Source organism: Populus euphratica, unplaced genomic scaffold, assembly GCF_000495115.2.
Source record: "Populus euphratica unplaced genomic scaffold, PopEup_1.0 scaffold93.1, whole genome shotgun sequence".
Lineage (NCBI taxonomy): Eukaryota > Viridiplantae > Streptophyta > Magnoliopsida > Malpighiales > Salicaceae > Populus > Populus euphratica.
This window is the reverse complement of record NW_011499873.1, coordinates 521,718-538,170: the sequence shown is the minus strand read 5'-3', so window position 1 is coordinate 538,170 and position 16,453 is coordinate 521,718. Positions and strand designations below refer to the sequence as shown.

The 16,453-nt window shown below is 34.2% G+C and overlaps 2 protein-coding genes across 2 annotated transcripts; one reads left to right on the top strand and one right to left on the bottom strand.

The window, feature by feature from the left end:
- Window positions 1–242: 242 nt before the first annotated feature.
- LOC105127751 (1-aminocyclopropane-1-carboxylate oxidase 5-like) lies at window positions 243–9,450 on the bottom strand. The gene is made up of 5 exons (XM_011029150.1): window positions 9,443–9,450; window positions 6,115–6,118; window positions 1,804–1,924; window positions 1,260–1,483; window positions 243–1,143 (listed from the first exon to the last, which is right to left on the bottom strand). The coding sequence occupies exons 3-5, from the start codon at window positions 1,909–1,911 to the stop codon at window positions 546–548; spliced, it is 930 nt and encodes a 309-aa protein (XP_011027452.1). The 5' UTR covers window positions 1,912–1,924; window positions 6,115–6,118; window positions 9,443–9,450; the 3' UTR covers window positions 243–545.
- Window positions 9,451–11,907: 2,457 nt separating this feature from the next.
- LOC105127750 (amino-acid permease BAT1 homolog) lies at window positions 11,908–14,887 on the top strand. The gene is made up of 7 exons (XM_011029148.1): window positions 11,908–12,308; window positions 12,404–12,583; window positions 12,772–12,891; window positions 13,110–13,301; window positions 13,464–13,769; window positions 13,850–14,032; window positions 14,197–14,887. Exons 1-7 carry the CDS (start codon window positions 12,225–12,227, stop codon window positions 14,686–14,688), a joined length of 1,557 nt encoding a protein of 518 aa, XP_011027450.1. The 5' UTR covers window positions 11,908–12,224; the 3' UTR covers window positions 14,689–14,887.
- The last annotated feature ends 1,566 nt before the right edge of the window (window positions 14,888–16,453 follow it).

The following is a 16,453-nucleotide window of genomic DNA, read 5'->3' as shown; positions in this document are numbered from 1 at the left end:
ACACCTTTTTTTAATCAATAACCATTTAAACAAGCCAACACTTTGTTTCTGCAGTCTCAAATCATCCATGTATGTTTTGTTTTATATACAGAGAGAGAGCTGCTGGACTCTCCACCACCCCACTTCCCTCAACCATCTTGCTTAGTTCCCTATCAACCATTTTGTCATGAAATAACGTGAAAGTATTTCGCAGATACACGTCTGGTGAAAAGGTTATTTCTTAGGAAACTAGCTCTCATATATTACCGAGAAGTACAGTTTATATGATACTATTTGTCGTACAAAAAAAGCAAACATCTGTAAGTGCAGTGTGTAAAAGCCTCATCATTACATTACAAGGAAAAGACAGCAACAATCTAAAGCAAACACATGGATAGACCCGGCTTTCTTTTCTCTTCATATGTATAGTTAAGAGAAAGAAGCACTCGGCCGTGAGGGAAACAGGTACTCGGCCGTGAGGGAAACTGGTCACTAGAACATAAACGAGAAAGGGAAAATTAAGATAAAGAAAAGGTTTCATCTTCTTAATATGAAGCTGCACCTTTTTACAAGGCCCTTACAGCTTGGAACCTTGGCTCTTTAGGAAGGAACTTCTGCTTAGCATAAATAGACATGTAATCACCAAACAAGAACTTGGGGTAAGTTTGATTGATCTCTTCGTCATCTTTTTCCACCAATCCCGGTGCAGGGGCAATGGTGGCCTTTAGTGATGGATTATAGAACGAAGCAATCGACCTTCTGTTCCCGTCTGGGGTGGCCAAAACACGGTGCCAGGTACTCTTGTATCGACCATTGCTAAGGACCTCAATCTGATCACCAGTATTGATGACAATAGTGTTCTTCATTGGCTGGACATCAATCCATTGCCCATCTTTGAGGATTTGAAGGCCGCCTACCACATCATCTTGGAAGAGTAAGATGACACCCCCAGCATCGGTGTGGGCTCGGAGACCATCGATTTGCTCAGGATGAGGACATGGTGGGTAGTGGCTAACCTTGGTACCAAAGAAGGCACTGTTTCCTTCTCCATCATTGAATGCTTTCTTGATGTATCCTTTTGGCAAGCTCAAGTTCTCATCCATCACTTCCATGACCTTCTCAGCCAATTTCTTCAGCTCAGCACGATATTCAGCCATGGTTTCCCTGTCATTAAAGCCAGAAAGTTAGATATACACTGCATCTTTTTCCTTGAACGGTGAGCCCATGCCCATTTCTTTATTAAGTTATAATACTCAGAAATTAGAAGTGCTCGTACTTACTTGAATCCAGAGGTTTTTGATGGCCACTCGTTATCGTCAAGGAGAGTGATGACATCTTCCCAGTCCACATTCTCCAATTTCTTACCGCTATTCTTATCAGCTAAAGCATTCAAAGTATTTGCTATCGTTGAGTTGAAAATTTCCTCTCTTTCCATTTTAAAATATTCAGAGCAAACCTTCTTCACTTTCTCTAGGAGCTCCTCTGGAATTCCATGGTTCACCAGCTGTAACAAGTCATGTACAACGCACGTTGATTTACAGAAATTCTTGTATGCACAGTAAAATGCTAACTAAAAAGCTCATTATAGATCGGATCCATATTTGCAGCTAGATGCTTTCATTTAAATATACGCTAACACGCGTTATGTATACGTATAGCGTGCCACTATAAGCTCTTGGCACGTTATGCCTCACCAAGAAATTCTTTTCAAGGGTTTGAAATGTTGAAGGGAATTCAATATAATCCACCATTCTTTTATAAGACATGATTTTGTGTGCTATGATCATCCAGCATAGAAATATTGCTAGAAACTAAAACGAGTACCTGGAAGAATCCCCACTCCTCGCATCCATTGGCAATCTGAGCCATTGTCTTGGCTCTCTCTTCGCCGGTGCCATTTACCTTAGAGAAATCAATCACTGGAATTGCCATGGAAGCAATGGAGAACACAAGGTCAGAGAAAGAGAGGGAGACAGGGGGAGAGAGAAGAGTTTTTAGAGTGTAATGTTTTGCTTAGTTAGCTAATTAGTCTTGCTTTTGCTTTGGTTGCAAAAGAGAAGGGTGCAGGGGGGGTTATTTATTGTAACATTTCCCGCCATCTAGATTGTCAACTCTCTTAATCACTTTAATTAGTCCTTTTCTGGTTTCTTTTTACTTTTTTTATTAATTAAGCGGCCGTTGGGGTGAGGTGTTGGACGGTGACAATTTTGCTTAACAAAAGGTCAACGCTTTATTAGCTACGTAAGGCTACTGGTAATCCAAAACAGAAGCATTCTCTTGATCCGTCTTAGTTTCTTTCAGGTGATGTGCATACCCTCTTTTGCTATATTCAACTGTTACTGCCTTCAATACCAAATGTCTTTAATTTAGTTGCGAAGGGTGGCAGAAGCCAAAGACAAAAACTGTACCAGACACTTACTCCCCCCATAGACGTCACAGTACCATGTAGACAAAAACTGTACCAGACACTTACTCCCCCCATAGACGTCACAGTACCATGTAGACATCCATGAAGATTGGGACCCTAGCCAATTTCTAACAGGAAAGCATGACTACTACTGTTTCACGGTCCAAATATCAAATGACCTCCCTGTCATTTACTATGTTTTAGTCAACACAAAGAATAGAGTTCAGATTATGATGATCATAATCTGTCTAAAATACGATTTGTTTTGGCTTGAAAATATAATTAATGAATGTTAAAACTAAATGGAAACAGGTCAAGGAAAGGGTAGTCTAGCCAGTATACAAACAAAAATATGACCATTAAGATTTTGCACGCCAAATGGAAGTCAAGAAATCAATGAGATGCCTCTCATTCTTTGCTTTGCCAGTGAATTTGAGTTAAGAGTTCATGGCAAATGGAACGATACCCGACATTCATGTGCAATATTCCCCTTTCTTAGCTTTTATATATATATATATATATATATATAGATTACCTAGCTACTTTAGTTTTGGTGTATTAATTTATATCGTGCTGTCACGTTCATTTTACTTATAATGGAAATCTCGGCCGACTGCGACTGTTCATTCATCATTTTGACTCCTCCCCGTTCTCTTACAGCCACCAAACTTTGACTTTTACACATGGACCTGCTCTGTTACAACAAGTGATCGTACAATTAAATTAACTGTACTGATCTGTAGGCACAGTTTGAGGACCAAGGAAGGCAATGGTGAAAACTTCAAAAAAAAAAAAATTATTCAAGAAATAAACATTACCCATCAAACATTAAACTGCTACATCGATTGTCAACTTCATAAATAGTTGTCCATATATATATATATATATATATATATATATATGATATTTTGATGATACATAATATTTGTTGGTTATGCATGTTAGCCAGAAAATAGTCTGTTCTCTTATATTTTCGTCCTCACCTTGTTTCATCGCAAAGGTTCCACCCATAATAATCCATCAAAATAGAAATTTGTAAGCTATCCAAATATATATTGTAGAGTTTGGATTCAGCATCTTCTCGTGTGTCTCCCAGACCAATTTTAATTTAAACCCTTTAATTTGCTCATTTTCGTGTGTTTAATTAATTAGTGGTAATTGTTTTTAGTAGGGAGTGAATTGCGTCTCAATCGGCTATCTATATACCTCTTGGTGTAATAGTTGTCCGAATGCTAGGATACATATAGGGATCAGAGAGGCAATATACATATGACCGCCCGATGACGAGCTGGTGCTGGAAAACCAAATCAACATCACTGCTGTATTTGTAGAGATAATGTTAGGAAGCTATGATCTATTTTCAGTGCTGTATTTGTAGAACTTAACGTGGGAAAGCTATCTGAATATTCATTGCTGTTCATCTGGAACTAATGTTGGCATGCTACCTTATTCATTGCTGTACTTAGCAGTTGTCGTAAGTCATAAAAATTGTCAAGATTTGTTTTGTATCCCATTGTCGGGTTCTGCATAATTGGCATGTTTCCAGATCCAAGCCATCATAGCAATGTTTCATGAGTTCTGATGCTTCTTGTGGCCACGTATTATATTCTAATTATTGATTGATAGAATCACCATGCCTCATTTGTGTCTTTCATATCTGTGGTGGATCGAGAAGACATATCACATATATCTGATAAATCTGTGCCACCCTCTCAACAAAACCCTACCAGTAGAAAACAGAAAACAGCTGGTGTGTTGGGATCTTAGTGTCATTAGTAGCTAAACGTAGGGCCAGGTTTCATTTTGCATGCATTTCCCAGCGTTTAGCAGTATTGGTTTTGGGCCAGGTTGCGTGCATGGTTACAAAATGGGGTGCGATTGTGCATCGCATGCCAGCACTCTCTCAACATCCCGAGTTCAGTTTGGACGGCCATGACCTGCAACTTGGTGGGAATATAGAAACAACAATATATTAAATGGTTATATTTTGTAATTTCTGACAATAATGTGTTAAAATTTGTTTTTGTTAAATCCATATGTAAATATTAAATAAACTGTTTGTGAGTATATGGTAAATACATTATAAATTTTATAATTAAGTGGAATTTTGAGTGTGTTAATGAAATTTTACCCCTTCTTTAACGACTTATTTTTTAAAAAATGGATAAAAATTTTACTTAATTAATTGTTAACATCACTACATCTATATAAGAAAATAAATTTTGATAAATTCGATTGTAAAAGGTTACAAAGCACATCTACTTCATAGATTAATTATCTCTAATGTACACACACACACACACGAGATAGGGTTAAGTAATGAAAAAAGAAAAAGGTAATTCCAATTAAATTCCGTAGGGGAGAGAGCATTAAAGCAAATAAAGGGGGTGCCGTCTTGTTTACATAAAATATTTCTGTGGTGTCTTCATCATTGTTCGCATGCATGGAGGATCAATCGAGAGTTGAATTTGCTGAACAGAACATGGGCTCTGTGTTCCAACGTCAACTCGACTTGCTGATCTATATATTAATTAATACTTTATATATATTCTGTACATAGTAAAAGACTGTTCCCCCCACTGACCAGGACTGCGTACAAAGCTGGCAATTTGCAAGCCTTACATCTAAATTTGTGAGAACTCGAGCCAATGAGTAATCGATTGCATATAGTTAGGCATACTTAACGCAGCCCTTTTCATAAAGTTCAGGCTCAAAATTAATATTATTATGCTGAAAAGACGTAAATGTAAACAAGGAATGGATAAGAGTTTTAGCACAAAGCAATATCAAATTAACGTAAGTCTCAATTAATTGAAGAAATTTTATCTGAAAAGGTGTGAAAGCGAATGCAATAGAATACCATTTACCTTGAGAATGGTAAAAATTCAAATATCAGTTTAAAAAATGGGTTGAATTAATGGTTAATAATTATTATATCTCTTCGGATAAAATATTATGATTACAATTATCTGATATTACCCTGATTATTATTTCTATCCAAGTTTGCATAAATGGCCGCTCAAATGCATTCCCCCGACACAATGCTCATGGAGAACATAATTAATGCCTTGAAAAAGGTGAAGTGCTTGTACGTACGGTGGTTAATGGCGATTCCCTTCCTTCCCTTTGAAGAACTCTTCCCCTCTTATTCATCCTCACATGGTGCTGAGTGATGGTGTCTCTAACAAGGCATCCATTAGGGTGACAAAGAAATGGTCTAGGGTGTCTGTACATAGATTTGGTTTGCGGTCTATGTCTTTCATCGTTTTTCTTTCTAAAAAAAAATTCAGTCTCATCATGAAAACTTATAAATTATCTTTTGGAATTAAGCTATGGTAAACATATAATAAGCTGGTATGCGAATTATGATAACATGCTATAAAGCCTGCAAATTCCTCTCCGTGGTCGGCATCGATCGGTCCACATAACTTTCAACCACTTTCATTGGGAAATCAAAGAACGTGTGAATGACCTTTGAATTTGATAAATTAATTCCTTCATAATATACAGTTAATTATGTGTATAAATCTTGTCAATTAAAATTATATTAGCATTCAATAAGATGATAATAAACAATTAATATATATATATATATGCCCCAGTAACATTTCTTGATTAAAATGGTTAAAATCAAGGCAACGACGGACTCTAGCAGTTGATTACTTGAAACTTTGTTAGGGATTTATGAAACGCAACCTTCTGTTAGTTAGAAAATAGTACACATGCACGCAACTGTATTAGGATTTCGCGCAACAGTTTGGTGATTGTTAAATTGAATGCTAGGTACGTAGTCTGATCACTCGATGCAGGGGCGGAACCAGAAAATAGAATTAAAAGGGGCGTTAACGACCATGTAAGCCTCCAGTGGCCATCATATGAGCAACCAAGGACTCGAATCTGAGACCACAAAGGGAGCAAACCCTTTAGTTCCAAGTCTTTACCCCCTTAGTCCCAAGTCTTTACCACTTGGCCACCACCTAGATGGTTTTTTAGATTAAATATATTAATATTATTAAGGGAGGGGTTGGAAAAAAAAATTCCTGCAGGGGCCGGGGCCAGCCCCTCCCTGGCTCCGCCCCTGACTCGATGGGATACTGGGAGAGGCAAATTATTGCTGGTAGATTTTTTTTAAAAATTCATAAAACAAAATGAATGTTTTGATGGGATATGTTTTTTAAAAAAATATAAAGATAATAATTTTTTTATACATTAAAAAATAATATATTTGATGGAGATGATCTTTTTAGTTTAACTCATCAAATCTGTAACTTAGATTATATAAATTCTACTAAGTTTAATATTATTTTTTTAATAATAAAAACAAACACTTCAAGTAAAAACCAACATTAAAATGTTTGTATGAAACTTCAGTAACTTTGTAAAAAAATTGAAATAAATTATAAAAATTAATTGAAAATAAATTAAATATTAAAAGATAAAATTAAATAAAAAATAAAAAACTAATATTAAATAATAGAATTAAAAAGAACAAAAATGAGGGGGGAGAGGGGGGCTCCTTCATTGTTCATATTAGATAGGTAACATATGTTATGCCATGAATCGAGTCAAATTTTTCATGACATTAGAAAATGATATTAAGGCGATGATAACTTTTTTATAAGAGTAAGAAAAATTTAAAACCTGAATTTTTGATTCAAATGGGTTCAATAATCTCAATTAATTTAATAATATGATTAAAAAAATAAAAAACAATTTAAAACTTTAAAAAAATCAATAATCAATCATAAAAAAATGAGTGTTTACCAATATTATGAAAGATAGTCTCCAAATATTTTAAAAATATCTCAAGGATTTTATTTGATAACAAAAAAAAAATCAAATAAGAATGTGTGATAACCTTATAAATATCAAAATAATATTGTTCCAATCTATAATATTTTTTGATGTCTTTTAGGTTTTTATTAATTAATAGTAAAGGAGGTGAGTAACACCACTAACTTATTTAAATTATAATTAGTTCACTATTCATGCTATTATCAATGTTGATACATTTATAAGAAAGTAATTTTCAATCAAAGAAATAATTATTATGTGAAAAATATTTTTTGAAGTAACATAGTTTTTTCAAAATGAGTTATTTTTCTATTACTTGGAATGTAGAAAAATATATTATTTTTTATTTATGGTTTTCAATGATGATAATAATATCGGAAAGATTACAATGTTTGTTGGAAAAGTAATAATGATAGTAATGATAAAGATAATTATGATGATAATATTGATAATTTGTATGGTTATACTAATAATAATAGTAATAGTAGTAATAATAATAGTAATTGATTATTAAAAATGATTATTATAATATAAGGGTGATAGTTATAAAATGAAAGTTACTTAACAAGATGGTAGTGGTGATTGTTATGGTTGTAGCGATGAAAAAAAAATTTATTGATTAAATTTTTAGTGCTTATTTTGTAGTGAAAAATGGACAAAATATTTTTTGTTTAATATTATTTTTTAAAAATTAATTTTTATAATAATAAAAATAAACACTCATAAAATCGAGCACAAAACAATATTAAAACGACTATATGAAACTTTGATAACCTCTTAAAAGAGAAATTAAAATAAATTATAAAGATCAATTAAAAATAAATCAAATATTGAAGGATAAAATTGAAAAAATAAAATACAAAACTAATATTGAAGGATGAAATAAAAAAATAAAAAAAAAAGGCTCCTTCATTGTTCATATTAGATAAGTGGCTCATGTTATACCATGAATCGAGTCAAATTAATTTTTCTTGAAATTAAAAAATGATGTGCAGGTGATCCTAATTTTTTTAAAAGAGTAAGAAAAATTTGGAACCTAGAAAAATTTGGAACTCGGGTTATTGATTCAAATGGCTTCAATAATCTCAATTAATTTAATAATATGATTAAAAAACAAAAGACAATGAAAAACCTTTAAAAAAGCCAATAATTAATTGAAAAAAAATAAATGTTTGTTAATATTATAAAAATTAACCTCTAAATATTTTGAAAATATATTAGGGATCTTATTTGATAACAAAATAAAAATTCAAACAAGAATGTGTGATAATCTTATAAACATCAAAACATTGTTCTAATCCACAATATTTTTTGTTTTATGCCACAATATTTTTCTAATATTTTTTAGATTTTTATTAATAAATAATAAAGAAGGTGAGTTACACCACTAACTTATTTATATTAGAATTAGTATGTTATTCATGCTATCATATCAAAGTATCAATGTTGATACATTTATAAGAAAGTAATTTGTGGTAAAAGAAATAATTATTATGTGAAAAATATTTTTTAAAGTAATATAGTTTTTTTTAAAGTGAGTTATTTTTAAAATAAATTATTTTTCATTTATGATTTTGAATGATGATAATAATATAGAAAGATTACAATGTTTATAGTAAAAATAGTAATAATAGTAACAATAAAGATAATTATGATGATAATATTAATGATCGGTATGATTGTACTATTAATAATAATGATGGTGATTGATTATTAAAAATAATTATTGTAATATAATGATGATAATTATAAAATAAAAATTTCTTAACAAGATCATGATGGTGATTCCTATAATGATAGTGATGAAAATATTTTTTTATTGATTAAATTTTTAGTATTTATTTTGTGGTAAAAAATATATTCTTCTACAACATATTTTTCATAAAATATACAAACTCTTCATCTTCATTTTTGAAAACCGGGAGAAAAATAGTTCTGTTATTACAAAAGATAAGAATAAGAAGAACTTGCAAGATTAGGGCTAAAACCCTCCCTTCAACGAATCAAGAAAGAAAAATTTTCCCCTCTGTTTACGGACTGCTAGTCAAACCAAGCCTAATTTCTACAAACAGTCGCGACTTTCTGGCTCTACATATCTTCGAGAATGCAAGATTTATTGATTTACCTTTAGAAGGTATAGATCCAAATCCCTTATTCTAAAAAAAGTAAAATGATGTTGATTGAAAACCGATCATAAAATACCGAATCTCTTTAAGAAAAAATCATTTACCGATTGTTTGTTGTTCTCCTGCACTTTTCAACCGAACCTAACAAAACCAAATGTTAGATGAGCCAGATTGATTTAGTTCAGTGGTCTATTCAAGTCGACAAGCATTCCTATCTCGGAATTATATGCAGTATGCACATGCACATACGTATACATATACATATACAAGCTAGATCGTGAAAAAGAAGCTCCCGAGATAAGACAAAACCATACCGAGTGATCATCTCTCAGCACATCCTTTCTTGATTCTTATCTTCGTTCGGCAAGCTAAGCATTTTTCCTGGATGTATATATTATAGTAGTTTAGAAATCAAGTGTATATATAATATACATTGTTTTCCACTCACACTTTCTTTTTTTTTTGTCAACAGCTTGCATCACTTAATATTTTATTATCCCTTTATATCACTGAATGCTGTATTACACTTTATTTTAGATTTGAAAACTCCGCTCAAGTTCAGCATGAAATGTCAGGTTTGATCATTAATTTGAATCCATCTTCCTTTTATATATTTTCTATTATTTCATGTCACGTCGATAATCTTATCAGCATGATTGCGCCTTAACCCTTTTCAGAGAGGCAGAATTGGTGATTATTTCATTCGTTTCCAGGTTTCGTATACAAGAAGAGTTTAAAGTCTTGGAGTATTTGGTTGGATGTTCAGGCATTTTCCTTTGTTTCCTTTCTGGGGTTTCAGATAATGGCATATTTGAATTTGCACGATGGTCTTGGGTTTTACTCTTATAATCTGGCCCAAGACTATATTTCTCCCAGTGCAGATTAATAAAACCGAGCACCTGCCAGGGCCGGCCTGCAGGACATCCATTTTTAGCCGAGCAAAATCTATAGATGCTTGTTCACTGGTGGATCCAAACCGCGTCCAACCACTATCTGCCCGTCCTGTTTCTTGAAATTTGTTGCCAGGATTTAGCAAAACTATGATTAAAAGTAGGCTCACCAGAAGCAAGACACACTCCTTACACGATGCAAGATGCTTCTGGCGTCTCCTTTGACAAATGGGCTTAATTGCAATTTGGGCTGGATTTGTTTTGGGGTGTTCTTCGAACTTTTGGGATGCTCGGGCTTTGGCCTTCGGCTGTTTCTCGTGTCTGCATAATTTGAGTTGGGGGGGATACACGGATCAGCTCTCAGATAATATAAATTTTAAAAGTTGGTTTATATTGGATTGATTAACATCTTTAACTAGCCAGGTACTTTCCAATAACATCATAGTAATAATAATAATAACGGGTAAAAAAAGGCTGGAAGCTTGCTCGGCTTTAATTTTGTAAATATAAATATAAATTATCAATACATTTAAAACTGCGACATCGGTTTAACTATTTATAATAAACTAAGTTAATTATTATGTTAATCGTATGGCAACAAATTTTATGTTATTACTCAATAGTTAATGTGTGGTGTAACTTTAATGTTATAGGTTTGAATCCTAACCAAAGTAGATAAATTTTTTAGATAAAAAACAAGATATAGAGTCGGTTTAACTGTTTATATAAATAATGAATCGGGTTAATATATTATTTTAGTTGTTTAGTAATAAATTCTGTGTTTTAACTCAGGTGTTAAAATGTGTTGAATTTTATAATAATATTGAAAATTTTCTGATATTTTAATATTATTTTTCTCATTCAATTTCTTTTTTTAATCAAAGCAACAACAAGAGGTGTGAAGAAACTAGTAGTCTCTATACCAACATGAAATAAATAACTATATATCTCATTTATAAATTTCTTCCGTTTGCAAGGCAGCCAAGTGAGTTATAAGTTCATATGCAACTATATATGGTATAATTTCTAAATTTTTCAATTGCAAATTGAATATCGGACAGTTAAACCCCCCTCAAATCTAATTAAAATGGGATTTTTTTTCTTTCCCATTGTTCTAAATTCTCTCTATGTATTATTATACATATCAACAATCAACATATTTAACAGAAAATAAAATTTTGGTAAAGTTCATCCCTCTTCTTCAATTAATATATTGATACAATAAATCTTGATTAATAACAATCACCCGTCAATTAACATAATTAAAAATTAAGGATTGACCAACACATGGAAAAAACTGTTGAAAAAATCATCTAGCCCACATGTTGCTATTTCATTGATCAATCCTTACATCTTAAGTTAAGAATGCTAATTAACAGAAGGTTATTTTTAAATAAAAAATTGTTATATAATAACACATTATATTTAAGAGACTAAATGAAACATTTTCTAATAATACAGGAACGACAATAATGCATTAAAAAATGCGGCCATGTTCAAACCCGGGCTGTCTTCTGCTACAGGAATTTGGACTGTCCAAGTCCAAAGCTGAGTTTGTCAATGAATGTTGTTTTCAGTGAGGACTTGTAGCAGTAAAGACAAGATACGAGAACCGAAAAGAAGGAAAGAGAATTAAATAAGTCGTCCTATGCTTCTGCTTTCACCAATGCATATAATAGGATAGGTTCCCGTGTGGAGTAATAGTGGAGCTTGCTTGCATACGCTACTTTACCAGCACTACGAGGTTATGATTTCATATATCTTGCACTGGCTGCCGACTAATTTGATATTATTAATTAATCGTGGTTCGTATGATGACTTCTGGTTATGACTATTTCAAAACAACCAAAGAACATGGAGGCATGTATTCAAACCACTGCTGCATATATCCTAATCCTTCATATAGCAAATCACAGTTTATGTTAATTAACAGTAGAATTTCTGGTCTAGCTCTTATCCTTGGTGAACAATCTGGTTATCTTTTGCTAGCTAGTTTTGGTTACGGGTTCAGGAGTAGAGTATGTAAGCATGGATCAAACAGCTTTCGGAATTGATTCTGCAGAGAAGCGTCTCAATGAGCTCGGATACAAGCAAGAACTCAGAAGAGAAATGGTTGCGCATATTAATAATCTTCCCCTTTTTTTCTCTGTTTTTCTGACGACTTTGATGTATGGATTCATATGTTTTTCATGGTTCGTTTGTTGCAGACATTTTTCAAGACTCTTGCGATTACATTTTCGAGCATGGCAGTTTTTATCGGGACACCTCTCTATGGGCCAAGCCTACGTTATGCAGGACCTGCAAGCTTGATATGGGGATGGGTTGTTGTCACTTTCTTCACTTGGTTTGTTGGGATTGCCATGGCTGAGATTTGCTCTTCTTTCCCCGTATACATCTTGATTTATTCTATCAATATGTGTGTGTGTGTGTGTGTGTTCCTTTCTCACAGAGTGCCTTTGCCTCTATTTGCACCAAGGAATTAGACCTCCATATTGTCCATCATTGCCTCTACATAAAATTCGTCAATAATTTGTTCATTTTTTCTCTCACGGACTTTTCTTAAAACACTAAACAGACCACGGGTTCGCTTTACTTCTGGGCTGCTCATTTGGCTGGACCCGAGTGGGGGCCATTTGCATCCTGGTGCTGCGCTTGGCTCGTGACCATTGGAGCCGTTTCTGGAATTGGTGGTCAGGCATGTATATAAACATACACAGTGCTTATTTTTGGTTATGAAGTCAATATAGATTATAGTGTCTTGTCAATAAAGTTGGTATCGGCTAGTTGAATTATTCACTCTTTTGTAAGGATAATGATGTTGAAGAAGCATGATATGCAATGAACTTGCAAACGGATGCATTCTTAGAATTGTTCATGTTTTCGTTACAGAATATTTAATACCTAGCATCGCAGGCATATTCAGGAGCCCAATCACTACAGATGATTATATTTCTCGCCACAGGAAACAACAAGGGCGGAGGCTATTTCGCTTCAAGAGGTGTTTTCTTGTGCATGTATATGGGTTTCACTATCATATGGGCAGTACTCAACAGCTTTGCTTTACAAGTCATTGCATTCCTTGACATTATCTCCATGTGGTGGCAGGTTAATCTGTTGCCTCTCTAGTTATTCCCTCTTGTCCCTTCCAAAGGATTCCATACTTAAGCACTCTAGGGTCTTCAATTCATGCAATTTGTCCCCTCCTTCTAGGAAATTAAAGCAATCTTATTAAGTTCAGTAGGACTGCTTGCTCATGAAAACATGCAGGTGATTGGGGGTGTAGCAGTGATTGTAATTCTTCCTTTGGTGGCACAACAAACACAATCTGCTTCTTTTGTGTTTACTCATTTCGAAACATCACCCGAGGCAACTGGAATAAGCAGTAAACCTTATGCGGTCATTCTATCTGTGCTGCTAAGCAACTACTGCCTATATGGCTACGATACCGCGGCTCATTTAACCGAAGAAACAAAAAGTGCTGATAGAACTGGCCCTGCTGCGATTCTTTCCAGTATTGGCATTATCTCTGTTTTTGGATGGGCATATTACTTGGCTCTTACTTTCAGTATCCAGGTATGCTCTCTATTGGGTTATTTTCCTACTGGAAGTTCTATTGGTTTTATGTTCACATGAGGCTTTTGATTTTACTGTAGGATTTTAACTATTTGTACGATGTGAACAACGAGACTGCTGGTGCGCTAGTTCCAGCACAGATAATCTATGATGCATTTCAAGGAAGGTACCATAATTCAACTGGAGCAGTAGTTTTTCTATGTATCATCTGGGGATCCTTCTTCTTCTGTGGGCTTTCAGTAACTACTAGTGCTGCCAGAGTGGTAAGAGAGATTGAATATCGCTCTTCTTCTCTAAACTGGGATTTGAAAATGAACATTACATCTAGTCACATTTGCAGTTATTGACATTTCTATATTTCACTGTAACTTCTTCGGTTCCTAAATTTTTTTTGGTTTGACAAGTATTTCTTCACAATTCCTTTTAGGTCTATGCTCTATCAAGAGACAAGGGGATCCCATTTTCACCTATCTGGAGAAGAATTCACCCGAAGTACAAGGTTCCAACAAATGCTGTGTGGCTGTGTGCTACCATTAGCATTATTATTGGACTACCCATCCTGAAGCTTGATGTAGTTTTCACAGCCATTATATCGATAAGCACAATTGGCTGGGTTGGAGGCTATGCTGTACCAATATTTGCAAGGCTTGTCATGGCTGAGAAAAACTTCAAACCAGGACCTTTTTATTTGGGTAGAGCAAGAAGGCCGATTTACTTGGTGGCGTTCTTATGGATATGTTACACTTGTTCAGCCTTCCTCTTGCCAACTCTCTACCCAATCCAGTGGAAAACTTTCAACTATGCACCGATAGCCATTGGCATATTTTTGACGCTGATAATGCTTTGGTGGGCGTTTGATGCTAGAAAATGGTTCAAGGGACCCGTAAGGAATATCGATTTACGAAATGGTCATAGTTGAGGCGTGATGCTAAAGTCTACGAGACTTGTCCATCCATGTTGTATCTTCCGATTGTGTTGGAGGAACAGCTCATTTTCAATTTCTTCCAATGATAACTTGTATTGATTCGTCTAGTGTCGATAAGTTTTACAATTTCAATAAATATTTGTGTAAAGATACGACAACCTTGATCAGCAGTAATGGAACTCAATCAAAACTATAGGATATGAGCCTCTTCCCTCAGTATGAAACCCTGACAGTCATTGCTCAGGGGTGAAGACTGCGATCTCTGGTGTGGTTTGGTTTTCTATGTATACAGTTTGCCCACAATCTTTTGTTTTTTAAGAATTACACTTGACCAATAGTCCAAGTAAAGGAAATGGTGTAAAAGCAGTGAAAACTTGTTTTTTAATCAACACACAAGTGCCTAGATACAATCTCGCATGTGATTTGGCCAATTAGTTGCAATGCTACCACATCTGTGCAGTGCACCAAAACGCATACATGTTTCCTTTTGAGCACTTAATGCATCAGTGACTTGGATATTGACACAAAACTCAAGACAGTAGAAAATTTTAGAGTTAGAAAGGGGAAGAGAGTGTTAATATTTGATCTAAGCTACCCCTGCTATTCTGATGCAAAGGAATTCCTTGAGAATATTCTCTAGTGAAACCTGGTTTCTTTCCCAGGAAGAGTAGCACCACTGAAGACATATTCTTGAACCCAAATATTATTTTCATTCCAGCGGTGAAAGAAAAGCTCTTACCATGACCATGACATCAAACATAACACTAATCCATTAAAGAAAGAATGTTACATCCTTGATCCAGCTACAGTGGAAACGAACCAATGATTTGTTTTTATGGACATATTGACTGAAACAGTGTTGACAGAATCAAAACAATTTCCCCTGAACAAGAGTTGACGTTTAACACAGAGGAGGAGGATATATATCTTCCACTTTTTGATTAATCTGGCATTTATGTCACAAAGAGTTCTTGAGATTCTGTAGGAGATGACCAATACTGCGGAAGTGTTTCAACAGTTAATCTCCGAGTTGCACTCAGCACTGAGATGAAAAACCGACTACCATCAATTTTGTATTCTTCGAGAGGATTCCTGTGCCCGAAACTTTTTACATTCACATGCCAGGGTTCTCAATCAGTTTAAGTCAATCAGAAAGACAATGAGAAATACATTGACAAAATCATACAAACCGCTGAGCTGAGCCTATTCATGTTTACAAGATGATCCCGCCAGAAATAGTCTAGAGTCTTCAGAAGAACTGTTCTCTGCATTCAATAGTGAAAAAATAAGGGAACTAAACACGGAATTCTATGAAGCCTGACAAAAAAAAAAAAGCACCCACATGAATCCTATATTCTACAAGTTGTTAGTGTGAGCGCCTACTGAATGTCTTGTTTTACAATTTAACAGGGCAACACACCTAGACGGATGATTTTACATGTGTTAGTTGTATGATTTTGTATTTGTTCTATAATAAAAGTAATTATTTTTCCTGATCACTCTTACAAGTAGGATGAACAACATGTCTACAATCCTACCCTTCACAGTTTAAGTTCATGTAATCCATCGAGTATAAATACTCAAAATCACTAATCTAGCCTACCTTCAGAAAAATTCTTAATGGTCATTAAACAGACATGTAAGGGCCCAAAATCATTCGAAGTTTTTTTTTTTTTTTCAATCATTATATATCTAGGTTATATATTTTCCAACTTGCAACTCAGCTAGGTGAGTTAAGTCCACAACTATAAATGGTATA